The following is a 25,912-nucleotide window of genomic DNA, read 5'->3' as shown; positions in this document are numbered from 1 at the left end:
CTGCCAAAGGCAGGGACTTCAAAGATTACGCGTAATCCCATTAGTACAGTCAAAGGTACGGCTCTGTACACCGATTACGCGGAGTGATCAGCCCCTCGGGAAGCTCTTCATGCAAGCGTATATATGTTAAATCGCCTACCACATTCGAAAATTCCTGAAATAGTACCAGAAGAGAAATGGTCAGGATATAAACCATCAGTGAAGCATATGAAGAGATATGGCTGCTTGGCATTTACTTACATTCCAAAACCTCACAGAAGTAAATTATCAAATAGAGCTAAATTAGGAGTGAGGGTGGGCTATGCGAATCAGACTAAAGGCTATAGAGTTTGGTATCCAAGGGAGCGCATAGTTATTGAGACTAAGCACGTAACATTTAACGAGGATAAGCGTGGCGTAAAGGAGTTAAATGAAACGAAAGAACAGATTTATAACTATGTTTATAATGATTATTGGCCTAGGATACAAAATTGTGAGGAGAAAGATGAAAGTGAAGTAGTCGATGAAAGACATGTAGTTCCTGAGAGGGAAGTTGAGTCAGTTACTCAAGAGTTACAGAGTAAGCCAGTTATAGTCCAACCAGATACTACGCCAGATGATGTTCCTAGAAAAGCTCATGTCCCAAGAGGGTGGAGAAGAGAAGAAAAAACCCGACAAAAAGGAGCAACCAAAGACAGAATTGACGTTTATTATTATGATGACCAAAAAGTGAGAATTTGCTCCGAAGCTGAATTACTGGATTATTTTGAAGAAAAGGGTCTAGAAGTTGATATTTCACAGTTTTCATTCAAACCATTACCAAAAACACAAGTTAATATATCAGCCGAGAACATGGAGGTCCACTGCGTAGAAGTTCCAGAGATGTTTGAAGAGGCGGTAAATAGTCCCGAATCAGACAATTGGAATGATGCAATGACAGCTGAATTGGTTACAATTAAAGAACGTGAAGTATACGAATTGGTACCAAAACCAGAAAATAGGAAAATGGTAGGTAGTCGCTAGGTATACGCCTTGAAAAATAATTCAGAAGAAGAAATTGTAAAATATAATGCACGTTTAGTCGCTCAAGGTTTTTCAAAACAATATGGATTGGATTATCATCATGTATATGCACCGGTGGTCAACTTAAGTCTTATACGCCTATTTATTTTTATATTTGCTATTTGTATGGGCTGGCATCATAGACATTTCGATGTGAAATGTGCTTATTTATACGGCGAGCTAGAAGATATTATATACATGGCCCAACCAAAAGGCTTTGTATTTCCTGCTAAAGAAGATCATGTTTGGTTACTAAGAAAAGCTTTATACGGCTTAAAACAGAGCGGTCGTCAGTGGTTCAATGAACTTGATAAAACTTTAATTGGAGGTGGAATGAAGAAATTACTTGGATGTAACTGTATATACTATTTTGGGTTGGATGGAATTATAATAGTTTATGTTGATGATATCATTGTTTTAACCCGTAATCAGAATGTTATGGCAAACATACCTAGAATACTGAAAGAAAATTTTTAAATAGTTGACCTAGGCGAATTACGAAATTTCTTAGGAGACGAGTTTGAATTTTCTGAAAAAGGGAAACTAAGTATTCATCAGCGTAGTTATATAGAGAAGATCACCAAAGATTTCACTATCGTAGAAGATGATAGATTGGGAACACCATTACCACCTGGTATAATCCTAACAAATCAGGATTCGTCAGATGACCCACAAATTGAAACAGCATATAGAAAGATCATTGGCATATTGTTATATCTTTCCCAACGAACTCGTCCAGATATTGCGTATGTGGTTTCCCACCTATATGGAACGCCAAACCGGAAAAAACTCTCTTATATCATAGTAGAAAATTAATCTATAATATGGTAGAAAATTCATTTATATTATAGTAGAAAATTCATCTATAATATATTACTTAAATGCTTCTATAATATAGTAGAAAATGCTTCTATAATATAGTAGAAAATGCTTCTATAATATAGTAGGAAAAATACTTCTATAATATAGTAGGAAAAATGCTTTTATAATATATTAGGAAAAATGCTTCTATAATATAGTAGGAAAAATGCTTCTATAATATAGTAGAGACATGTTCACTTATATTATAGTAGAAAATTCATCTATAATATGATAGGAACTTCGTCTATAATATGATAGGAAATTCATCTATAATATGATAGGAACTTCATCCATAATAAAGTAGAAAAATGCTTCTATAATATAGTAGAGACATGTTCACTTATATTATAGTAGAAAATTCATCTATAATATGATAGGAACTTCGTCTATAATATGATAGAAAATTCATCTATAATATGATAGGAACTTCATCCATAATAAAGTAGAAAAATGCTTCTATAATATAGTAGAAAAATGCTTATAATTTTCCGCGAAACAGAACGCAGACGATTACCGATTGAACGCACCAAAGCGGGAGGGTGGTGAAATTCTCCGCAAAACAGAACGCAGGGGATTCCGGATTGAACGCACCAAAGCGAGAGGGGAGAGGCGAAATTTTCTTCGAGGGAATAGCTCTTTCTATAAAATATTATATACGCATACATGTATAAAAACTAAAAAGTGTTATATTTTGGAGCGCGCACGTCCTAATATTTCCGTGTAGAGGGTCTCGTGCGTTTTCGCGCGAGCTCAACAAAAACAAAAATATGCGCGCGCTCTCTAACCCTAACTGCACGATGAATCTAACGTAATCACGTGACCTCTCGTATTTTATATAAACAGCTATTGAAGCTTTCAAAATTTAACTTACGTCAGAAAACTTCAATCAATGACCATTTAATGACCCCTTTGACCATCAGTGGCCACAAATTAAGCTACCTACGATTCTATTTCACATAAAATACTATCAGCAAAATAAATTAGTCGGTTAGCCATTCCTAGTCGCGTTATTGACGGATTTTGAAATGACGTTTTAGCGCGCGACACTACAGGTTTTGGGCACACAGCCTTCTTTGCGTCCTTTTTTGACCATAACATGTAGAGGTATTTTCACACGCAAAATGAATTTTAAAAGCCGCCAATTGATTCCTGTTTTTTTAAGTTTCGGTTATCTTCTGTTTGAAATTATAATTCAGACGACTTTATTTAAACATAACAGAATTTTCATGATTAAGATTATAGTCCAAGGGCCCATGACAAAATAAGCATGTGATAAGGTACACGGTGGGTCAATATATTTTTAAATTAGGTTAGTGATTTGTAACAAAGAACTGTTTGTCTTACGGGTCAAAGGGGGGGCTTTCCCGAGGGGCCGTACCTTTGACTGTACTAATGGGATTACGCGTAATCTTTGAAGTTACTGCCTTTGGCAGTGCTAATCTAAGTGTAATCCGGTGTATAGACTTTCTAAGAGTGGTTAGCCCCTCGGGCTTTCCGGAAATACGAACCACGTGATGTCACTTCCGGTGACATTGAGAATTGATATGACCTGATATTGGTATCATTCGATTGGTCTCAACGTGCTCTTACCAAATATCGCCAAATTAACCTTCAAATCTGAAAAAAGGGCGTATAAGACTAAAAAAGTAATTATTTCTTACACATGTACATTTGGGAGGGGCTAAAAATTAGTTTTTTAGTCTTATACGCCTCTTGGTTCAGATTTGATCGTTAATTTAGCAATCGAATGATACCAATATCAGGTTATATCAATTTTCAATGTCACCGGAAGTGCCGTCACGTGGTTCGTATTTCCGGAAAGCCCCCACTTTGACCCGTAAGACAAACAGTTCTTTGTTACAAATCACTAACCTAATTTAAAAATATATTGACCCACCGTGTACCTTATCACATGCTTATTTTGTCATGGGCTCTTGGACTATGCCGAAAATTTTAGAATTAATTTTAACCGATTCGCAAAAACAGGGGCGAATCCAAGCAATGCTGGATTAACACTATTGGGAGCCAAAAAAAAATAAGATCTCAATTTTGACTGCCAATGTGGTTAAGAATTACCGTATTTAAGATTTTTTTCTATGGTAATTCTTTACACTTTCACTGTGGCAGCAGCCGGCGAGAGAGACTCGAATAAGATATATAATACGCCCAAAAAAGGGCCCACATTTAACCCATTACCCATTAATGGAATACGTCTTTTATTCTTATACGCTATATGTACGTGTTTTATTATATCACCCCCGCCAACTAAGGCTCTAATCAGTGGCGGCTTAAGAAGGCAGGGTCCCTGCGTAAAGAAAATTCCAAACGTCTGGATTCAATTCCTTTATAATTAATTTAATGCTGGGAGATTAAGTTTGCGAGTAAACTAATTTTAAATACTAATAATAAGCGGGATTTAATTAATGTTCCCAATTTGTGGGCTAACTTAAATTTTAATGTAATAATTTGACTTCGTAACAAAAAACTATTTTATTTTTACGAAAAAATGTTCTGCTCTGAAAGAGCTCCAAATGCGAAGTGAGGATGGAGTTCTTTTTTCTCCGTCCTCAAGAATACAAATTTCAAAAATCAACGGAACTTTTTGTCTATTCCCAACTGCCTTTCCTAAACTTCTTAAACTATAACATGCCTGAAGCAAAAAGCTTTCGGTCATAAAAGGAGAGATGACTTTCTCCGAAACCATTATCCAAGCGAGATAACCAACGCGCGGTGTATCAATCGTCCCGCGAAAGGTACGCCACTTTGACTTAATACAATAGTACCATGCCCGGACGGCCCGAGAAGTCGCGAAGCCTCTCCCGATATTCCCGAAACCCTTTCTTCAATTTCGCCAAGCACCTGTCAATAGTTTTACGACCAATTTATCATTTGGACAAGTTGGAGGTTCTTCTAATTTTGTTATACCTACATTTTATACAATTTTAAAGAAGTAATATCTTTTTCTTCTAAAAAAAGATTTAATTATTAAATGTTTGAATTTTACCATTATTTTAATTTTAATTTTAAGAAATTTTAGTTAATATTAGTACACTTTTTCCCACCCCCCCCCCCGAAATACTGCAATAGTATTTCAATAGTTCAGTTGCGCTATTTAATTGTTTTTATCATTTTTGATTTCAAGCGCGTAGAGCAATTGTACTGGCCTGATTATCTCGCTACGGTTCGCCATTCTTAATTGACATTTCCGCACCTTTTTGTCGCGGCCGTAAAAGATTTTAGTGACTACACCGAGTTTCCATACCTGTTTAGGTAGTTTATCCTCATGAATAAGCATGACGTCACCAATTTCAATTAATCTATTTTCCTTTACGGTCGCGGCGTGATGGGCCGATCTTAGCTCCATCAAGTACTCGTGTCGAAATCGTTTCCAAAGGTTTTGAATTAATTGTTGTCGGTATTTTAAACGTTTAGTTAATTCGACACGAGTAGCTGGTAATTTGTCATTTGGAAATTTCTGAGAAGGGAGGCAGGTAATTCTTTTCCCAATCAAGAATTCAGCAGGTGTGAGAGGGATGGGTTCGTTTATATCGTTATAGACGTAGGTTAAGGGTCTGGAGTTGATCACTGCCTCAGTTTCGGCTAGTGTCGTCTCCATGTCCTCGTATGTTAATGAGGCTCTACTTAATACTTTTTTTTAAAGTGGTTTTGGTAGAGCGTACTAATCGCTCCCACCAACCCCCCCACCAAGCTGCACGTTCGGCTATAAATTTCCACGTAATACCATTCACTCCAAAATGTTGTTTTAGTTCTGCGCTATCTAAGCATTTCCAAATTAATTTTAAGTCCTTGTTCGCTTTGTGAAATGTTTTTGCATTGTCGGTATAGACTACCGATGGAATGCCCCTTCTCGCTACTACTCTACGGAATGCCAAGAGAAACTCTTCCGTTCTTAACGATGATACTAATTCTAAATGAATAGCCCTAGTGACTGCGCATGTCACGAGGCAAATGTAGGCTTTTTCTGGCGGGCCATTAGTTTTGCGTATGAATAATGGTCCCGCGAAATCTATTCCAATAATTTCAAACGGTTTCGATTCTCTCATTCGATCCGCAGGAAGAGGAGCTACTGGTGCTACGCAAGGCTTTGCTTTTATTTTTCTGCACTTTATGCAACTGCTAATTACGTTTTTTGCTAATTGCCTACCAGAAACAATCCAGAATTTTTCTCTGGTTTGCGTAATAGTTTCTTGCACTCCTCCGTGCAGTGTTTTCAGGTGGCTTCTCATTAAGATTAATTCGGAGAAGCGATGGGTTTTTGCCATAATTATAGGATGCTTTTCGCTATAAGTTAGCTCTGCTTCTGTCAAACGGCCTCCTACTCTTAATACTCCTTCTTCGTCGAGCTGAGGGTGCAAAGTTGCAATCTTTGATGTAGCTAAAATTGTCTTTTTTAATTGTAAATCACTAATTTATCTTTTACAATCTTCTAATTGTGTTGCTTTAATCCAAATAGTCTCAGCTTTATTTAATTCCGCAGCTGTCGGTGGCATAATTTTATGACCCCATTTTGTGTGTAAAATATTGGCGTTTTGTCCATCGGTTACTACTTCCTTATTTTTACCGAAAGCTCGCAATACGTATACCGTGATTCTAATCGCCTTGTCTAATGAATAATATCTGTTCAAATCTAGAATGTTGACTATACTGATTTTAGTTTCGCATCCTACTACCAGGACTACCTTTTTTCTCTCCACCCCGACTTCGACGGGTACTCTCCTTTCTTCGAATCTTTTCTCGGGCCACTGCGATTTCGGCTTTTTTAGCCAAACGGGCCCCTCCCAAAATAGCTTACACGCTGCTGGATTTTCGGCTCCCGAGCAGTGGCTCCAATTTTGAGGGTCGGTTATCTTTTGAATTTCGGCGGTTCGATTGGAAACGAAAGGCTTCCATTCTTTAGATGAGCCCTTTATCCAATGCATAGCAATTGCTGAATCGGTCCATAAAAAGGCGGCGATGCCGGTTTTATAGAAATTGTCCCTTACGTAATTAATGAGTCTCGCTCCTAGCAAGCATCCTAACAGCTCCAGCCTTGGCAATGTAATTGGTTTGATGGCGTAAAGAAATATTGTTTAAACGTTAGTATATATATGTATATATTGTTTTGTTGAATAGCTCGAGCTCGCGTCTCGTAAATTAAAAGAAAGAGTGAGCACGAGTCTCGTGCTTTGAGAAAGAAAAAGGCTTAGATTTAAGTTTTTTTACAACGAACGAAACCTTTACAAATTTTTGGCTGTAACGGACATTCTGTATATTTGGATGTAGTCTCCCTGTTGCGCTCATTAAAAGCAATTGTTCTGATTAAATTAAGATCCGTTTCCTAAATCTATCGCGTCTCAATCACAGAGTAAAAGTAGAAGCTATTTCATAGTGCCGAAACCCGGGACCTTTAGATTAGAGTAATTTTAGGGAAAGTCGGATTAAAATAGAGTAAGGTAATCAATCAGGATGGCAAGCAGAGGAGGCATCGGGGATGTCCAAAGAGCAAAGAATAAGAGAGAAGTATACAGAGGCTTTATCGGAGAAATATTGTCTGAAATGGAAAGCGCGCTTAAATCCGATCCAATGGATTTGGAAACACTGAGAGTCAACGTAAGGCAATTGGAGCCAAAAGAAAACGCCTTAAAAGACTTGGACTCAGAAATAGAGGAGGCAATTTCATTGGACGACCTAGCTGCAGAGTATAGAGAAGTTGAAACCTTCAGAAACGAAATCATATCATGGAAGACAAGAGCCGAAAGTGCGATAGAAAATGAAAAGGATTCAGCGAGTTTAGCCGGTTCCTATAGAACAGCGAGAAATCGCGCGTTAAAGGTAAAACTTCCCACATTGGAATTAAAGAAATTTTACGGCGACGCAACAGAGTGGTCCAAGTTTTGGAACCACTACAAAGCAACTAAACACGACAACGAGGACGTACCCGACAAGGCAAACAAGTTTTACTACCTAGCATCACTCCTTAGAGGAGACGCGGAAGCCATCATTAAAGGGCTACAAATATCAGATCGGAACTATGATATCGCTATCCAGCTATTAAAAGAGACGTACGGAAAAGTAGAAATTCAGATAGATGCCCACACTGAAAATCTATTAAAATTAAAGTCCGTTGAAAGCTCATCAGACGTGGTAGGCCTGAGGAATTTATACAATACATGTCAAGTAGAGCTACGTAGTTTGGAGTCGTTAGGTCAAGACCCAGAGGCATGCGCGTCACTTTTGTGTCCAATGCTAATTAAGAGAATTCCACAAGACATAGCGCTAGGATTCAATAAGAGCGCGTCAGCGAATGGAAAATGGAAGTTAGCGGAATTAATGGAATTTATAAAAAGAAGACTTGGAAGGAAGGGAGCGCATTTTAAGGTTGACAAATAAAGGCGGAAGAAAAGACGGAGCGTTCAACCACGGCAGTAGTGGCAAAGATCAAGGCTATAGTAGAGAGTTATCGAGGAATCAACAGTACAAAAAAGCCACCACGACATCCGCTTTAATCGCAGGTGTAGAAGGCCAAAAGGAAAATTGTATATTTTGCGAGAAAGAACCCCATAAGCCGGAAGAATGTAAAGGCGTTTCACTAGAGCAGAAGTTGGAAATCCTAAAGAAGAAAAACCGTTGTTTTCGATGCTTAGTAGGGGAACATTCCTCTCGATTCTGCAGGCTAAGATTTAAGATCAAATGTAACCACTGTCAAAAGCGCCACCATACAGCCATGTGTGAAGAGAAAGAGAAGGGACGAAGCGAGAAGATCGAGTTCGAGAAAACAAACACCGCCACTACAGTTAAAGAAGTATCTGTAGGGACAGTAAGTTCGTACCCTACTACGAAAGAAAAAATACTTCTCCAAACCGCTACAGTTCTAGCAAGAGGACCGAACGGGAATGAACTTATCAGATGTTTCATGGATAATGGCAGCCAGCGAACCTTTATAAAGAAAGATACAGCGCGGAAGCTCGGTTTAAAACCTACAGGCGTAGAGAGTCTCCAAATTAAAACATTCGGAAGTAGAAAACCGACACTGCTAAAAACAAACAAAGTAGAGTTGAAGTTAAGAAGCCTAGTAGACGAGACCGAAATCATTATCGAAGCGTTGGAATCTGATGAAATCAGCTCGGCTACAATTCGAGTTCCTGGAGAAGCTATTAAACGGAACCTAGAATCAAAAAACTTACCACTAGCAGATATAAGCCAAAGCGACAACAATAATGGAGAAATACAGTTACTAATTGGTTCAGACTTGCGTGGGAAGATTTACACGGGAAGGTTCGAAAGAATAAACGACGTTCTCTTCGCTATGAGCACCCTATTTGGATGAGTCGTGCAGGGACAGACAACAATAAGAAACATGCAAGTTTGCGCGGAGAAAGTCAATATAGACCCCGTTTCCATTATGATGATCCACGAAGAAGAAGAACTAACGGGAAATAGTCTTAAGCGTTTTTGGGAATTAGAATCGCTAGGAATAAGAGACACCGAAGAAAGTGGCCATGATCCGATGAACGAGAACGCCGTGGAATTCTTTGAAAAGACGGTTCAATTCAAAAAGGAAGGTGGGAGGTCAGCCTCCCATGGAAAGAAGAAATGCCAGAGTTGGCGGACAATTTCGATATGGCGAAGTGGAGATTAGCCGGACTATTTCGAAGATTCAAACGTGATCCCAACTTATTTGAAGCGTACAAAAAGGCCTTAAAGGAATATGAAGAGGGCGGAATTATCGAAAGGGTCGCGAGAGAGACAAATGAGATTGACCCCCTCTATTATCTCCCTCATCAACCGGTTATAAGAGAAGAAAGAGCGACCACAAAAGTACGTCTTGTGTTTGACGCGTCGAGCCATAAGAAGAATGAGAATTCGCTAAACGACTGTTTGATGTCCGGTCCAAACCTCAATCCTGACATCTTTGAAATCCTCGTGAAATTTCGAACAAAGAAAGTAGCAATTGTCGCCGATATTAAGCAAGCCTTCCTTCAGATCGACTTACACGAAAGAGACAGAAACGCTGTAAGATTTCTGTGGATTGAAAACACCGAAGACCCAAATCAAAAATACATAATATTTAGATTCACCAAAGTTTTATTTGGAGTTAACAGCAGTCCATACCACCTAGCGGCCGTTCTAAATAAACATCTAGAACAATTTAGAAATGAATTTCCGGAAACGTGTAAGATACTAAAGGAAGATCGATACGTCGATGATTTTGTCTCGGGAGCTGATAACGCTCTATTGGCCTATGACAGAGTTAAGGAAGCGAAGGAGATCCTTAAAAGGGGACATTTTAATCTATGTAAATGGCATACTAATGACAAGGGTCTACGAGAGCGTATCGAAAAGAAAAAGTTCAACGAGTCATTGACGTCGAGCGAAAATCAAGAAACCCTGATTTTACCTAGCGCTTCGTTGTCATCTAAGGTTCTAGGAATGACCTGGAATGAAGAAACAGACAACTTCTCCTTTGAAGTAGAGGCCTTGCTACCCCTTGTACAACAGTTGGACAGTACGAAAAGATGCGTTTTGCAGCTGTCCGCTCGGATATTTGATCCCTTGGGGTTAATAACGCCATTCTCAATCAGAGCGAAGTCGCTTTTCCAAATGCTGTGGCTGGATAAACAGAGATCTTGGGACGACGAGTTACCTCAGGATCTTGCCAAAATTTGGAACTCATGGTGCTCAGAGCTACCCGATTTACGACTTATATCAACACCCCGACTCTGTTTTTTCAATGAGGAAGACATATCTGTGGTAGAGATGCAACTACACTGTTTTTCAGATGCTAGTGAAGCCGCCTTTGGAGCGGTCGTTTATTTAAGAGCCACATTAAGTAACGGAAAGGTATCAAGTCGTCTTGTAACTTCAAAATCCTGCGTTGCACCGCTAAAGAGGATAAATTTACCCAGGCTGGAGCTAATGGGAGCTCTAGTAGGAGCCCGACTGACAAACAGAGTTAGTAAGTGTATGAATATCAACAACGAAAAGATCCATTTTTGGTCAGATTCGAAAATCGTCATTCACTGGATAAGAGGTTCACCCAGAAAATGGAAACCTTTCGTGGGAAACAGAGTAGAAGAAATACAAGAGATAGCCGAACCAGGCTCATGGAATCATTGTCCAGGTTCTCAGAATCCTGCGGACTTGTTAACGAGAGGAAAAACCTTAAAAGATTTACAAGGCAGCGAGATTTGGTGGAATGGACCTGCTTGGCTTGTAGCCAAAGAAAAGAATTGGGGTAACAAGAACTACAAACCAGAGAAATTAGGCGAAGATGAGATTTCAAAGGTCGAAGAAGAAACCAGAAGGAAGTATGAAGAGGTCGCTCTCACGGTGTGCGAGGCAAAGCAAGTTACCGAACCACTGTTGGATATTAAGCAACGCAGTAGACTGTCAAAAGTCCTAAGAGTAGCAGGATGGGTACTGAGGTTTCTCCAAAACTTGCGCAAACACCAAAAAAGAGATTCGTTAGTAAAAGTGGACGAGATAATCCCTCTGAACGCCGAAGAAATAAGGAACGCTGAAGAATTCTAGATTCGCCGAGTTCAAACTGAAAGTTTTCAGGAAGAACAAAAGGACTTGAAGGCCGGAACTGAGCTAAAAAGAAATTCAACGATTCGTTATCTCAAACCATTCTTGGATGAAGCTGGTTTAATTAGGGTTGGCGGTAGACTCCAATTTTCAGAGTTTGATTACACTGAGAAACATCCTGTAATTCTACCGTGTGATCATTACTTCTCCAGTTTAATAGTCGACCGCGAGCATGAGTTTGTCCATCACTCTGGAACGGCTAATACCTTAGCGCAAGTTAGAGAAAAGTATTGGATTATACGTAACAGGCAATTAGTAAAGAAAATAATTAAGGCGTGCTTGAAATGTAGAAAATGGAGAGCAAAATCAGCTAAGGAAGTTACTGCGCCCCTGCCTCGAGACAGAATTACGGAGTCTAGCGCGTTCGAAACATCAGGGTTGGACTTTGCGGGCCCATTATATATCCGAAGTGAAGATGACGTGAGAGAGAAAGCGTATATCTGTCTCCTGACTTGCGCAGTTACTAGAGCCGTACATCTGGAGCTGGTGAGCGAAATGAGTACGGAAAAATTACTTTTAGCACTCCGGAGATTTATAGCTAGAAGAGGTCTGTGCAAGATCATCTACTCTGACAACGCGAAAAGTTTCAAGAGAGCGGACAAAGAGTTAACTTCCATTTGGAACAGCGTAAAAGAAAAGGACGTGAGCGAATTTTTTGGTAAGATTGGCGTCCAATGGAAGTTCATCGTGGAGCGGGCTCCTTGGTGGGGCGGGTTTTATGAAATAATGGTGAGAGGCGTCAAGTCAGCGCTTAAGAAGGTTTTACACGGCGCTCTACTCAGATTCGAAGAAGTAACTACCGTCTTAGCAGAGGTGGAAGCCGTGATTAATTCACGTCCACTAACATACCAAGGAAGCGACCATGAGGAACCTACAGCATTAACCCCAGCTCATTTTTTGGTCGGTAAACGATTAACTTCTCTACCCCCAAATTCCGAGCCGGTAACGGCCGGCACTTTAACCCGAGACCAAACATTATTGAGATGGAGATATCACCAACAAGTGTTGAACCATTTCTGGAAAAGATGGAAGTCCGAATATCTTTTACAGTTAAAATCCGTTCACCACCTGGACGAAACAAGTCCGAATGCCGTTATAGACGTGGGAGACGTAGCTTTACTGAAAGGAGACAATGAACCTAGACAGATATGGAAATTAGTGAAAGTGGAAGAAGTGTTTGAAGGTTGCGACCAGAAGATCCGCTCCTGCAAAATTCGATTGCCAAATGGAACTCTCGTGAAAAGATCCATTAATTTGTTGTACCCCTTAGAGATAAATAATTAATGAACTCTATAAAATCGTTCATGGGGGGGGAGTGTAAAGAAATATTGTTTAAACGTTAGTATATATATATATATATTGTTTTGTTGAATAGCTCGAGCTCGCGTCTCGTAAATTAAAAGAAAGAGCGAGCACGAGTCTCGTGCTTTGAGAAAGAAAAAGGCTTAGATTTAAGTTTTTTTACAACGAACGAAACCTTTACAAATTTTTGGCTGTAACGGACATTCTGTATATTTGGATGTAGTCTCCCTGTTGCGCTCATTAAAAGCAATTGTTCTGATTAAATTAAGATCCGTTTCCTAAATCTATCGCGTCTCAATCACAGAGTAAAGGTAGAAGCTATTTCAGATGGGAGCCACCTTTGCCTTGGAAACCACGAAAGATACTCCAAAAATCCCAGATTTTGTTACGTAACGAACGTAAACAATGGATGCGTATGCCTTAGTGCTCGCATCGGAGAAACTGTGTAATTCAAATTCGCTAATTTCGTCTTCTGGGCAATGGAAAATGCAACGCGGCAATTCTTCTAATTTGGGGTAGTTCTCTTCTTCATTTGGTAAATAACTCTCCCACGTCTGGAGGAAATTCGTCGTCCCATTTTAACCCTCGTTCCCATAACATTTGAAATATAATTTTAGCTCTAATTGTAATCGGCGATAGCATTCCCATTGGATCGAAAATCTGCGCTACTACACTTAAAACTTGCCTTTTAGTATTTTTCATTTCCGACATCATCGCGATCAAATTTGATAGATCGAAAGAAAACAGATCCGCTTTCGCGTTCCATCTCAAGCCCAGTACCTTTAAATTTTCGCGGTTGGTACCGCTTTCAAATAATGTAATTTCACCCGCTTCTTGTCTTTTATTTCCCCAAATTTTTCTCAATTCGTCCGAGTTGGTTTCCCACTTTCGGAATCTCATGCTGGCTTTATTCATGATTTCGGTAACTCCAGCGGAGAGTTCAAACGCTTTTTTTACGTCGCTGGCTCCGCTCACCAAATCGTCATAATATAGATCTCTATTTAGAGCGCTTACCGCTGAACTGTGGCTTCCCTCGTATTGCTTTATGTGATATTTGATCGTGGCTGCTAATAAATAGGGGCTCGCTGTAACTCCGAAAGGAACTCTTGCCATTCGCAATATTTGGTAATCCTCCTCTTTAATTTTTCCATTTAAATCCTCCTTTACCCAAAGAAATTTCACCGAGTCCCGTTCTTCTTCCACTAGACCGACTTGTAAGAAAGCCTTTTCAATATCTGCCATAATGGCTACTTGATGGTTTCGGAATCTTAGTAATAAAAGCAATAAGTCTGGGTTTAGATTGGGGCCAGAACTCATACAGTTGTTAAGCGACGGAGATCCGTATTGACTCGCTGATCCGTCCATTACTACGCGTAATTTTGTAGTTGCGCTAATTTCTCTCTTCACACCTTGGTGCGGTAAATAGAACGCTCCAGGTGTATCTTCCTTTTCTCTCGGGACAACTTCCACGATACCAAGAGCTAATTGATCGTCAATTATTTTTTGGACTCCGAGAAATATTTAGGATCTTTATGGAATTTCTTAAGAAGAGGTTTGGATCTTTTTAAGGCGAGGGTTAGATTGTTAGGCAGAACAGTTTTATCCACGTTCCATGGGAATTTTACGTAATACCTTCCCTCCCTGAATTCGATTTCTTCATTGAATTTTTTGATTACTTCTTCGTGGGTGGGCCCTAAATTTTGTTCCTCGCTTTTAATCCCTAATGATTCCAATTCCCAGAAACTTTTCATAATTTTATTAATCTCTCCTTCTTCTACTCCAGTAATCATTGCCGTGACGCTAAAATTTTGCGCACTTGAGTTTTTACCCCTTTGTGGACCCTGAATCACCCATCCAAACAAGGTATCCAGAGCTACAAATCTTCCGTACCTTTCTATACCTTTTACTACGTTCCAATAGTAATCTCCTCCAACTAATACGCTAATACTGGAAATATTTTTATTGGCTAAACTTGGTTCGTCTGCCATTTATCGGCCTTTCTCTTTCATAATTTCTTCCATTTTTCCGCAATGTTTGGTAGTCGTTAAATTACACAAGAAAGGTACTTCCATAGCTATAATTTCAATTTTTAATCCTGGATAACGTTTGTTCTGAAGGGTTACTCTAACTACGCGCCTCCGCATTTCCTTCAGAAATTCGTTGCCAAAGTTATTTACTGTCAATCCTAATTCTTCAACTACGGGCAAATTCATTCTTCTAGAGTATTCTTCTTTTACGAAGCTAACTTCACTACCCGCGTCGAAAAGGCATCTTACTTCTTCTTCCAATACTTCTGAAGTTACGGGGTTTTCAATCTTAATCATAGCGGTTTGAAGTAGAGTTTTCCACGCGCTGATCAGGCCTTGCCCGGTGGATGTCGAGTTTACGTCTACCATGAATTTCTACATCCTGCCTGTGGTGGAATTAAATCGGATGAAAGTTTTAAAAAAATGGGTTCCCGGAAGGCAGTATGGAAATGTGATCCATGTAAAGCGGTAAGCGAGAAATCAAACAATAAATCTGATGAAGAGGCGGAAACTAGTCCTAACGAAAATATCAATATGGCTCAATTACTACGACAACTTCAAAGTATTAATCAAAAAATGAACAAACTAGACGATATTGAAACCCAAGTGAAAAAAATTGCGGATCTAGAACAGTCGGTAAATTTTTGTTCTAATAAAATAGACGATTTTACTAAAGAATTACAATCTATGACTAAAACCGTAAAAGACCTCCAACATGATAATCAATTGCTAAAAAACGACTATGCAAACTTGGTAACTAAAGTTAAAGAACAAGATACAATAATTAATGAACTCAAACAAGGAAGCCTCTTTTGCAATTTAGAAATATCTGGTGTTAACTATACTAACAACGAAGACTTATTTACTGTAACAAAAGATATCGCATCTGCCGTAGGCCTTAATTATGATTGTAATGACATAAATGCAGTTTATAGGCTTCCACGCTCACCTAACCAAATTCCTATTATTAGAATCTGTTTTGTGTCAAAAAAAATAAGAGATATTTGGTTGAAAAAAATTAAATCTGTAAAAAATTTATCCGCTACCGATGTAAATAAGACCTTGAAAAAGGTCAGATTATATGCAAATGAACACTTAACTCCCATGAATAAAAAACTATTATATGAAGCAAAGCAAAAAGCAAAAGCCGTTAACTTTAAATATGTTTGGGTCCAAAATGGAAAAATAATTATGCGTAAACAGGAAAACGAACCGGCTATCAGAATTGAGATTTTAGATGATTTAAAAAATGTCAAGTAAATAGATGAGATATATTGCCTAAACCAATACTGATTTTTTATGTTAAGAGATAACCAGAATTTTGATTTTTTTAACCCTAGTTATAATATAGTTCATTGTAACACAGAAAACCTAAATCAAACAAACTGTAAAAATTTTATATTACTACACTTAAATATCCGTAGTTTAAATAAACATTTCAATGAGTTATTAATCTTTCTAGAAACTCTCAAATTTAAAATAGATGTAATAATATTAACCGAAACTTTTAAAATTAATAATGTAAACCAATTTGGTATCGACGGATATAATATAATATCATCTGATACTTATTTTAATAGGAATGATGGCGTGGTAATATATATTAATGACCATTTACAATTTAAAAAAATAGATTGTGATTTTGTAGATGCAAATATTCTAGCTATAGAAATAACGTTACCAAATAGCCAGATATATAAAATTATTGCTGTATATAGGTCTCCAAATAATGACGTACAGGAATTTATAAGAAAATTCGCTAGTAGTCTACAAATGTTGTCAAACGCTCCTAACATTATGTTAGTAGGCGATTTTAATATTAATTTAAATGCTAACAATAATACGACTACTGACTACTTAACATTATTATCTGAATATGGTTACGCGTCTTGTATAAATGAGCCAACGAGAGTGACTGAAAATTCAAGTACATGTATCGACCATATATTTATAAAAAAAAGGGACAATTTAGAAATCAGAACAGCCGTATGTGAAACTAACATTACAGATCATTATCCGATTTTGGCTAATTTACCATATATTGGTAGTTTTGGAATAAGTCCTAATTATTGTGAATCTATAAATATTGATTATGATATCTTAGTAAATAACCTTAAAAAAGAAAAGTGGACCACAGTTACTCAAAATACAGATGCTAACAAAGCTGCTGAAAATTTTATAGATATTTTAAAAAATAACCTGACTATTTTTACACAAAAACGGAGAATTAAATTAAACCATAAGACGCGTAAATTGAAACCTTGGATTACTACAGGCTTAATTGTGTCCATAAAAAAACGTGATGCCATGGCTAAAAAACTGAAAACTGAACCATTTAATCAAAATCTAAGAGATAATTATAAGGTTTATAGAAATAAAATTACAACCTTAATAAAAACTGTAAAATTTAATTATTATAAAGCTAAGTTTAATGAAAGTGATAAAAGCCCTAAGATGATTTGGAAATTGATCAATGGGGCTACTACTGTAAATAAGAGACAGAAAACTATAGAAAAAATTAAAATCAATGATCAATTATTAATCGTGAAAAATAATGCTAAGATAGCCGCAGATCACTTTAATGCTTATTTCGCATCTGTCGGTCCGCTATTAGCCAAAGACATATTGGATAAAAACCTTACAAATCCTACAAATTATAATTATATCGTTAATGAAAATGTAAACCCACAATCATTTTTTATCAACCCATCTATACCAATGGATATCGAAAACATCATTGATAAATTAAAAAATACTAACTCAAATGGGTATGATGGAATTAGTGTAAAAATGTTAAAATTATGCAAAACATCTATATCTTTTCCGCTCTCTTTTATCTTAAACTTGTCCATCGTAGAAGGGTCTTTTCCTGATGTTTTTAAAAAATCAGTTATAGTACCAATTTTTAAAGCTGGTAGTAAGGAGAAATTGGAAAATTATAGACCGATTTCATTTATAAGTAATGTTTCAAAAATATACGAAAGATTTGTTAAACATCAATTGGTGAATTTTCTAGAGTCCAAAAATTGTCTTTCTGAAAATCAATTTGGTTTTAGACAAGGCTTAAGCACAAGTGATGTATTATATGAGGTAACCAAACAATTGTATAATTCTCTCGATAAAAATCGAAAAATGATAGAAATTTTTATTGACCTAAAAAAGGCCTTCGACACAGTTTCCCATGATTTGTTAATTAAAAAACTTAATAAGATTGGAGTTCGTAGGCTTCCTCTAGAATGGCTCAAAAGCTATCTTCGAGACCGTTTTACTATAGTAAAATTAAATAGTATCTACAGTGATTCAATAGCAATGACTCATGGTATTCCACAAGGGACTATTCTAGGACCGATACTGTTTTTGGTGTACGTAAATGAGCTATGCAATCTACAAATTCATGGGCGTATAATATCATTTGCGGATGATACATTAATTTTATGTGAAGGTAATTCATGGGAAGAATCCTTTTTAAACGCTCAGATAGCTCTTGATCATCTGTATAAAATATTAAATATGAGCTTATTAACCTTAAATTCGGATAAAACTAAATATATATGTTTTGCTCAGAGACCTAAAATAGAAAATTACTATAATTTATCCATAAACATCCATAACCATTTTTTACATAACCATTGTAACCATGACTGTACCGAAATTGAGAGAGTGGAAAGTGTTAAATATTTGGGAATAACGATTGACTCAAAATTGAACTGGAAATTGCATATTAATAATATTTCGAAAAAATTACGTGCATGTCAATATAAGTTCTACGAACTGAGGAACTTCCTACCTATATGTTGGTTAAAAACAGTTTATTTTGCTATTGTCCAATCGATAATTTCCTATGGTATGGTTGGATGGGCTGGAACGTATAATGCTACTCTGGAACCCTTAGGAGTTATCCAGAGAAACATTATAAGAATTTGTTTAAAGAGAAATCGCTACGAACAGAATGTTCACCTATATTCGCTAGCGAAACGGGTATAGGCGGCGCCACAGTCGCTACCCCTGCAGCTTGGTTTGTCTGCGTACTTTGTTGATCAAAACAAACGATTAATATGGCGGATTGTAGGCGCAGAGGTGGCATAAATTGCCTTTTTGTAGTAATACTGCCTTTAAAAATATTACAATTCGAGTAAATGGTGAGAAAAGAACGTTGGAGTTATCGTTTCACAATTTTCCGAAATGCAAAAATCTTTTTAATGTGTGGTTAACTAATATAAAATCAGGGAAGATGCCTAGTTAGTGGGCACAGATTTGCAGCGCCCATTTTAAAGATAGACTTTTTAGAAAGAAATGGTGAGACACAAATTTTACTTGTTATTACTGATTTTAAAGTTAATATTATTAAATATATATCATAATAACTGTCATTTAGATGAAGAGAATTCAAGAGACGCATGAAATGCAGTGCCATTCCAAGCAATAATTTACCATGTAGACTTATTACAAATCCAATGTAACTAAATAAAAAGAGAGGACCCTACGTTTTGTGAATCGTTTTAAAGGTGATCTGTTTTATTATATACTGCAAAATAAGGAAATGCTAATGAATTAAATTAATTTTAGGTCAAGCCGTTCGATTGTCATTATCGCTGGAAAATGTTACATTTGAGGCCCACAAAATTATGCGTTAAAATATTTTTCTATTTTGTATTGGACCCCAATTTTCCTATCTTTGCCACCCTGATGGTTCGGTATGAGTTTTCGAGTTGATTAATAACATTTTGAGCTATTGCCGCAGATCCCAATATGGTTAAAAATAATACTGTAAATTCAAATGGTTTTTATTTTTAATACTTATTTGCATATCTTAACATTTTATTCACTTAATAGCCCTTGAGAGAATAGACAAAATGAAGAGGCCTAGCTGAATTTTTCCATAGTAGCCTCTACAGGCGTTAACCAGTAGATTCCTTCCTTTCCAACTTAGTTATTTTTTGTCACTGCCTCTTCAATTGATATTATCTTCGCTACAAATGGACTCTCCACAAATATTTCATCCCGACTAAAAGCTAGAAATAAATTTTTGAGACTAACTAAGTGACCAATTAAGAGTACATAAACCTTTTTGAACCAGCCAAATTTAACCCTCGCAACTCTAACCATTTTATTACCGTACAATACTGAAGGCACTGTTAGTTCTTTTCCTTCATTTTACCCCACTTCTAAAGTCAGAAAGTTGGGATAGCTCTCAGTATCTTTATATAGAAAATAGACCAGCAATTTACTGCATGTTTGCAAAAGCCTGAATTTCTAGAATAATAAGTAAAACAGGTTACATTAAAGAATTGGATTTTAATAAAAAATATATTTACCCACTATTGCATGAACAATGGACACTTTCAATGCTGTGTTTTCCATCACCAACTTCAAATTTTAACTTTTGTTTTAAGCATCCGCACACCTTATTCTATGGATCAAGAGTAGACTACTCTCCAATATACTTAAAAATTTCAAGCATGGAGCGATTCACAAATATACCAAATAAAATTATTTAAAATACATTATACAAAATGCTGAAGCTAGTTCAAGCTACTAGTCTATGAAATTATAACAATCTGGGCTTGTTCTAATGTGAAGATAATAATAAATTTCCTACATACCTTTAAAACTTTCAAACTGATCCCGTGTATGAATTCTCCAAGGCCTACTCATAGTGTTATTAAACTCGAATATTTATACTTATATTTACGAATTCAATACCTATTGACAGTTCAAAATTAATAAATAAATGTCGTATATACACCTTTGTTAATACAAAACATTCGAACACGCTTTAAAAAATATGCTAAAATCGTTAGTAAAATGTTTTAATTGATGTTATAAAACGCGCATTTTCGCATAACGCCATTACCCGTATCACCCAAATATAGTTCTAGGCAGTGTGACTAGGTGGCGCAGCTGTAGTTTTCGGTGGCGAATAGAGACTTCTCAGTCTATACTATTAATCAACTGTACGCTAAAATCATTTTAATCTATACTTACAAAAATCGAGATTCATTAGCTCCTCAAACGATTTATAGTACCCGTGGTATTACGAAGAAAAATTTAACAATTGAGAAAATGTTTAAATCAATTGGCCAGAATCATATTACTTATCTAGGGCCAAAATTATATAACTTATTGAACTCTGAAATTAAAAACTGTACTAATATAAAACTATTTAAACGCAAAATTTGTCAATGGATCAAAAATTATGGTGACGAAAGATTGAAAAATGTGTTTTTTTCTTAGTTATTAATATTTAAAAAAAAATTGTGAACTGATTAACCTTTAATTTTCTTTCCTAATCTTAAATCTTAAGTAGAATGTAATTCGATTGTTTTTCAAAGCCTTGATTTGATTTAAAACTATTATTATCCCCACCACGCACAAGTTTCCCTCATGTGGTTGGGGTGATGAATTAAACAACTATAAACATATTTTTGTAATGTCAACATCAATAAATTATTATTATATTATTATTATTATTATTATTATTACATTATTATTATTTTCCTTGGGGGCCGTTTCATCAGATTCTTTTTTCGTTTTGTTCGCTTCGTTTAATTCGCATATAGCAAAGTTATGTTTCACTCCACATGCTCGGCATGCCATTATTCTTGCATGGCAGCTTTTGCTATCGTGCCCTAATCTCAAACATTTAAAACATCTTCGATTTTCTCTAATGAATTTCCTTTTTTGCTCTAATGTTAATTTTACGCAATGAAAAGTAGCGTGTACGGTATTATCGCAGAATATACAGTATATTTTACTGGCCGTGGCCCTTTCTACATTAGTAGCTAGGGAGTAAGCCGAGGGAGTATAAGTTTTATTTTTATCTATTTTTCCGGGAAACCGCTTTGACCTATCTTGGGAAGAGGCTCCTTCTCGTTTATCGTTTTCCGTGGGTGCGCTTAATAATTTTGATCTTTCTCGACTTTGCAAATCCTTCCTCAGGAACTCGATTAAATTATGGACGTCCCAATCTTGGTCGGTATCGCGTTCTTTACTAAATTCTAGGCGAATATCTTCGGGTAAACTTCGCAGCAGGGCAGGGCATAAAAAACTACCATTGGAGTGAATGTTTTGTCCTAATGATTTTAAACTTCTAATATTAAGTTCGACTGTGTCGAATAATTTTCGCAAGGCCTTGAGATCGCTAGACTTTCGAACGGGCTCTATGCTTAAAAGCTTATTCATGTGGGTGTGAATGACTAAATCCCTACGACCGAATCGATTTTTTAATATTGATACAACTTCGTCGTAAGTGTCATCCGAAGCGTATATGCCAGAAATTACTGATTTTGCCTCCCCCTCTAAATACATTTCCAAATAACTAAATTTGTCTACCTTGTCCAGGTCCTGCGAGTCCACAGCGACGGTGAATTGGTTCCAAAAACTATGAAATTTGGTGATATCTCCATCGAACTTCTCTATAGCAAGCTTAGGCAGTTTCGTGTGAGATTTCCTCGAAACACTACCCGCAGAGTTATTATTGTTAATATGCCCGTGAATACTAGCTCCCGACGCTTCCGATAATATGTCCGTTACGCTGGACGATCCTCCTCGAGCGGCTTTAATTCTTCTACCGATCTTTAATTTGCTCGCGAATATTTCCTCCTTGTAACGCTCTTTATTCAACGTCTCGGTTTCCAATGTTTTCTCGTCGTCCGTCAATGCCTCAGCATCACTTTCCGATAGGCGATGATCCTCTTCCTTTTTAATTAATATAGATAGCGCATCTTCTAATGTCTCGATGTCTATCAAATCATCGCTTAAATAATCCGCAACTACCTTCAAATAATTTGTAATTGTCGTTCTCATGGTTTTCCTTATAGCTTTACCTCTTAGATATCTTTCATTTTTTCCTTTGGCGTTTTCCGCGGCCTTCGCTGTGGCATCAGCTATGGCTCTGGCTACATCTGTTTCCGCCTCCATCTTCTTAATATTAATATTCGATATCTTTTTTCTTGTAATACTACCGCTGTCTGTTCATTCACAACTCAACCAGTCCCGGGTTTCGGCACCATAAAGAAAATTCCAAACGTCTGGATTCAATTCCTTTATAATTAATTTAATGCTGGGAGATTAAGTTTGCGAGTAAACTAATTTTAAATACTAATAATAAGCGGGATTTAATTAACGTTCCCAATTTGTGGGCTAACTTAAATTTTAATGTAATAATTTGACTTCGTAACAAAAAACTATTTTATTTTTACGAAAAAATGTTCTGCTCTGAAAGAGCTCCAAATGCGAAGTGAGGATGGAGTTCTTTTTTCTCCGTCCTCAAGAAAACAAATTTCAAAAATCAACGGAACTTTTTGTCTATTCCCAACTGCCTTTCCTAAACTTCTTAAACTATAACATGCCTGAAGCAAAAAGCTTTCGGTCATAAAAGGAGAGATGACTTTCTCCGAAACCATTATCCAAGCGAGATAACCAACGCGCGGTGTATCAATCGTCCCGCGAAAGGTACGCCACTTTGACTTAATACAATAGTACCATGCCCGGACGGCCCGAGAAGTCGCGAAGCCTCTCCCGAAATTCCCGAAACCCTTTCTTCAATTTCGCCAAGCACCTGTCAATAGTTTTACGACCAATTTATCATTTGGACAAGTTGGGGGTTCTTCTAATTTTGTTATACCTACATTTTATACAATTTTAAAGAAGTAATATCTTTTTCTTCTAAAAAAAGATTTAATTATTAAATGTTTGAATTTTACCTTTATTTTAATTTTAATTTTAAGAAATTTTAGTTAATATTTAGTACACTTTTTAACACTGGGGTGGCAATATTTTGTGACACCCACAGGACCGTGCAGTTTCACGGGTCCGTCGTTTTGCGCCCCCCATTCTTCAAGTTTTATCGTTCTGATTTACACCCCCCATCCTCGAGCTTCTCTGATGGCACCCATGGCTACCCTGGTACCAGGGGCGGACCGCCCCCCTCGCCCCCCTTACGCCGCCACTAGCTCTAATTTAAAATTTGGCTTCCTATATCTCACTCTTTGCTGCTGTACGACTTGTTTTAATCTGAAATAAAAACACGAGAACCACCAATGGTCTAGAGAGTTAGGAGTAAAAACGCGAACAAGTAAAGAGACCAAGAAATGGGAGAGAAAACCAAGCTTTACTTGTTCGCGTTTTTACTCTTAATCAGAAATAAATTTTACGAATAATTTTAAAAATATATCTAAAAAATAATATAAAAACATTGATTTCAAAGACATGGGCTCCCTAATCTCGGGGGCCCCTGTGCCATGGCACACTTAGCACAAATACGGCCCTGAACCCAAGTGGGCATAGGAGAGCTTCCCCAACCAAACATTTTCTCAGTTGGCAAATCGAAGATTTACATGACCTTTTTTTAGGAACCGAATTTCTTAAAAATAACAATTTAACCAAATGACTCGGAAAAACCAAAGAAAGTATTAGGGTGAATAGCAAGTATAGCTTCCGCCTTCCACAAGGCCTAAAATTATCTCGGTGTTTTAAAGCTACGATATAACGCGGGGGAACTTCCGGTTAATACTATTCTAATTGGCGAGGCCTACCGGAAAGAACTAAGCCTAACGAATCCCGAGATCCACTTGCTATTCCTCCGAATTATTTTGTTTTTGAAAAACCTAAATTGAGTTGGAAAATTCCAAGGGCGGTTCACTCCTCTTTTGAGCGCAGATTTAATCGGATCGTGATTAAATTTTTAATCCAATTTAATCACGATTAAAAAAAATTAATCTTGATTTAATCACGATTAAAAAATTAATCTTGATTTAATCAAAATTTAATCGGCTTAACTATGATCTAATATTTTTCACGATTTAATCGTTTAAATCATGATCTAATCTTTTTAATCACGATTTAATCTACGTAACAATGGTTAAATCTAGCGAATCTAGTTCATAATAATCATATTTTAATCAGATATTTTTTACTTCGCCATCTAATATTAAATCGATAAAATTAAACCAAATAACTTTATTTAATTAAGGTTATAGTTTGGAGTATTTAAATTCAGAATAATAAATAAAAACACGAAGAACATGCGAAAGTAAAAGTTGGTTTATTAAGCCGGAGTATTTAATACTAAAAATAATATGCCTACTGGAACAGCCAAAAATGTAATTGTTTTGATAATAGTAACATTTATTATCATAGTTTAGCCACAATATAAGGTACAGCAGTTATTAAATCGGAACGTCACACTTCTGATATTTCACACAGTTTAGTGTTAATCAGCGAATCACGATTCAATCGGCTGCCGCTTAATCACTAGCTAGACTTAATCCATTTAATCATTTTAATCATGATTTAATTGAATTTAATCTGCCAAGAGCGCATATTTAATCGAGTGATCTGCCCCTCTGAAAAATCACAAATATCTCCTCCCTTCGGTATGGCCCAAAACGAACTGTTGCCGAAATATGTTAAAATCAGTCTTCGTGCGACAAACAAAATTTCACTTTCCCACGCGGTTGTAGTAGAGTGTAAAGTTCAGAGAACAAAGAGGTAAACGCTAGAGAACTAAGGCACCGCTAGCTTAGTAACGCCGCGAGAAAAACAAACACGCATACATAGTATACCCGTACTGCACTAGATGACTCTCTTTAGGCTGCTGAAATTTATTTTCACTGCAATATTTTTCCTCACCAGGAGGGTCACACACAGGTAATGCTTACAATTATAATCGTACTCTTATCTCGCTTCTAAAAATATATTTTCGGGTTAGAACTTTACATTATTAATTTAATTATAGGGGTGTGACTTGTAATCGAAAATTGTTTTCAAATATTAGACTAGCTTTCAAGATACCGTCCGAGACAGAGTGGAAGAGTTGGGCATCTCTCGCGCCATTTGTAACCGCTTGACACTAGACGATAGTTCGTATTAGATAATTTGAAACAGTAAGCGGGACTTAATTTCGGACTTCAAGTATGGATTCGTCAGACGACGATTTCGTAACACCTAAAGGAAACCCTAAGGACGATGGTAAAATGGAAAGGCGTCGTCGAGAATTTCAACAATTTCTGGCTGATACGTTTCAAAAAATTATTCTCGATAAACAAGTATCAAAGTCTTTACAAGAATGTGGAACAAGAATGATCGCTTCA

At 36.9% G+C, this 25,912-nt stretch overlaps 5 protein-coding genes across 5 annotated transcripts; 3 read left to right on the top strand and 2 right to left on the bottom strand.

Annotated features, from left to right (window-relative positions):
- Positions 1 to 4,821: 4,821 nt before the first annotated feature.
- Positions 4,822 to 6,842, bottom strand: LOC149923287 (uncharacterized). The gene is made up of 4 exons (XM_090162393.1): positions 6,344 to 6,842; positions 5,600 to 6,298; positions 5,165 to 5,550; positions 4,822 to 4,827 (listed from the first exon to the last, which is right to left on the bottom strand). Exons 1-4 carry the CDS (start codon positions 6,840 to 6,842, stop codon positions 4,822 to 4,824), a joined length of 1,590 nt encoding a protein of 529 aa, XP_090018519.1.
- Positions 6,843 to 7,368: 526 nt separating this feature from the next.
- Positions 7,369 to 9,229, top strand: LOC149923286 (uncharacterized). The gene is made up of 2 exons (XM_090162392.1): positions 7,369 to 8,219; positions 8,281 to 9,229. Exons 1-2 carry the CDS (start codon positions 7,369 to 7,371, stop codon positions 9,227 to 9,229), a joined length of 1,800 nt encoding a protein of 599 aa, XP_090018518.1.
- Positions 9,230 to 9,259: 30 nt separating this feature from the next.
- LOC149923285 (uncharacterized) lies at positions 9,260 to 12,774 on the top strand. The gene is made up of 3 exons (XM_090162391.1): positions 9,260 to 9,464; positions 9,587 to 11,370; positions 11,434 to 12,774. The coding sequence occupies exons 1-3, from the start codon at positions 9,260 to 9,262 to the stop codon at positions 12,772 to 12,774; spliced, it is 3,330 nt and encodes a 1,109-aa protein (XP_090018517.1).
- A 546-nt stretch (positions 12,775 to 13,320) lies between these two features.
- Positions 13,321 to 14,157, bottom strand: LOC149923284 (uncharacterized). The gene has a single exon (XM_090162390.1). It carries the CDS (start codon positions 14,155 to 14,157, stop codon positions 13,321 to 13,323), a length of 837 nt encoding a protein of 278 aa, XP_090018516.1.
- Positions 14,158 to 15,242: 1,085 nt separating this feature from the next.
- On the top strand, positions 15,243 to 16,079 carry LOC149923283 (uncharacterized). The gene has a single exon (XM_090162389.1). It carries the CDS (start codon positions 15,243 to 15,245, stop codon positions 16,077 to 16,079), a length of 837 nt encoding a protein of 278 aa, XP_090018515.1.
- Positions 16,080 to 25,912: the final 9,833 nt, after the last annotated feature.

This window comes from Leiobunum rupestre, chromosome 11 (genome assembly GCF_980474605.1).
Source record: "Leiobunum rupestre chromosome 11, qqLeiRupe1.1.hap1, whole genome shotgun sequence".
Taxonomy (NCBI): domain Eukaryota; kingdom Metazoa; phylum Arthropoda; class Arachnida; order Opiliones; family Sclerosomatidae; genus Leiobunum; species Leiobunum rupestre.
The sequence above is the reverse complement of the archived record's forward strand: the minus strand, read 5'-3'. Positions and strand labels throughout refer to the sequence as shown.

Coding starts and splice junctions, on each gene's coding strand:
- LOC149923287 (XM_090162393.1), bottom strand. CDS start 6,842: ATGCATTGGATAAAGGGCTCATCTAAAGAATGGAAGCCTTTCGTTTCC. Junction 6,299..6,343: donor AGCAACACAATTAGAAGATT/GTAAAAGATAAA, acceptor AGACAATTTTAG/CTACATCAAAGATTGCAACT. Junction 5,551..5,599: donor ACGTGCAGCTTGGTGGGGGG/GTTGGTGGGAGC, acceptor TTTAAAAAAAAG/TATTAAGTAGAGCCTCATTA.
- LOC149923283 (XM_090162389.1), top strand. CDS start 15,243: ATGGGTTCCCGGAAGGCAGTATGGAAATGTGATCCATGTAAAGCGGTA.
- LOC149923285 (XM_090162391.1), top strand. CDS start 9,260: ATGCAAGTTTGCGCGGAGAAAGTCAATATAGACCCCGTTTCCATTATG. Junction 9,465..9,586: donor GGTTCAATTCAAAAAGGAAG/GTGGGAGGTCAG, acceptor ACTTATTTGAAG/CGTACAAAAAGGCCTTAAAG. Junction 11,371..11,433: donor ACCAAAAAAGAGATTCGTTA/GTAAAAGTGGAC, acceptor GAAGAATTCTAG/ATTCGCCGAGTTCAAACTGA.
- LOC149923286 (XM_090162392.1), top strand. CDS start 7,369: ATGGCAAGCAGAGGAGGCATCGGGGATGTCCAAAGAGCAAAGAATAAG. Junction 8,220..8,280: donor TCAGCGAATGGAAAATGGAA/GTTAGCGGAATT, acceptor GCGCATTTTAAG/GTTGACAAATAAAGGCGGAA.
- LOC149923284 (XM_090162390.1), bottom strand. CDS start 14,157: ATGGACGGATCAGCGAGTCAATACGGATCTCCGTCGCTTAACAACTGT.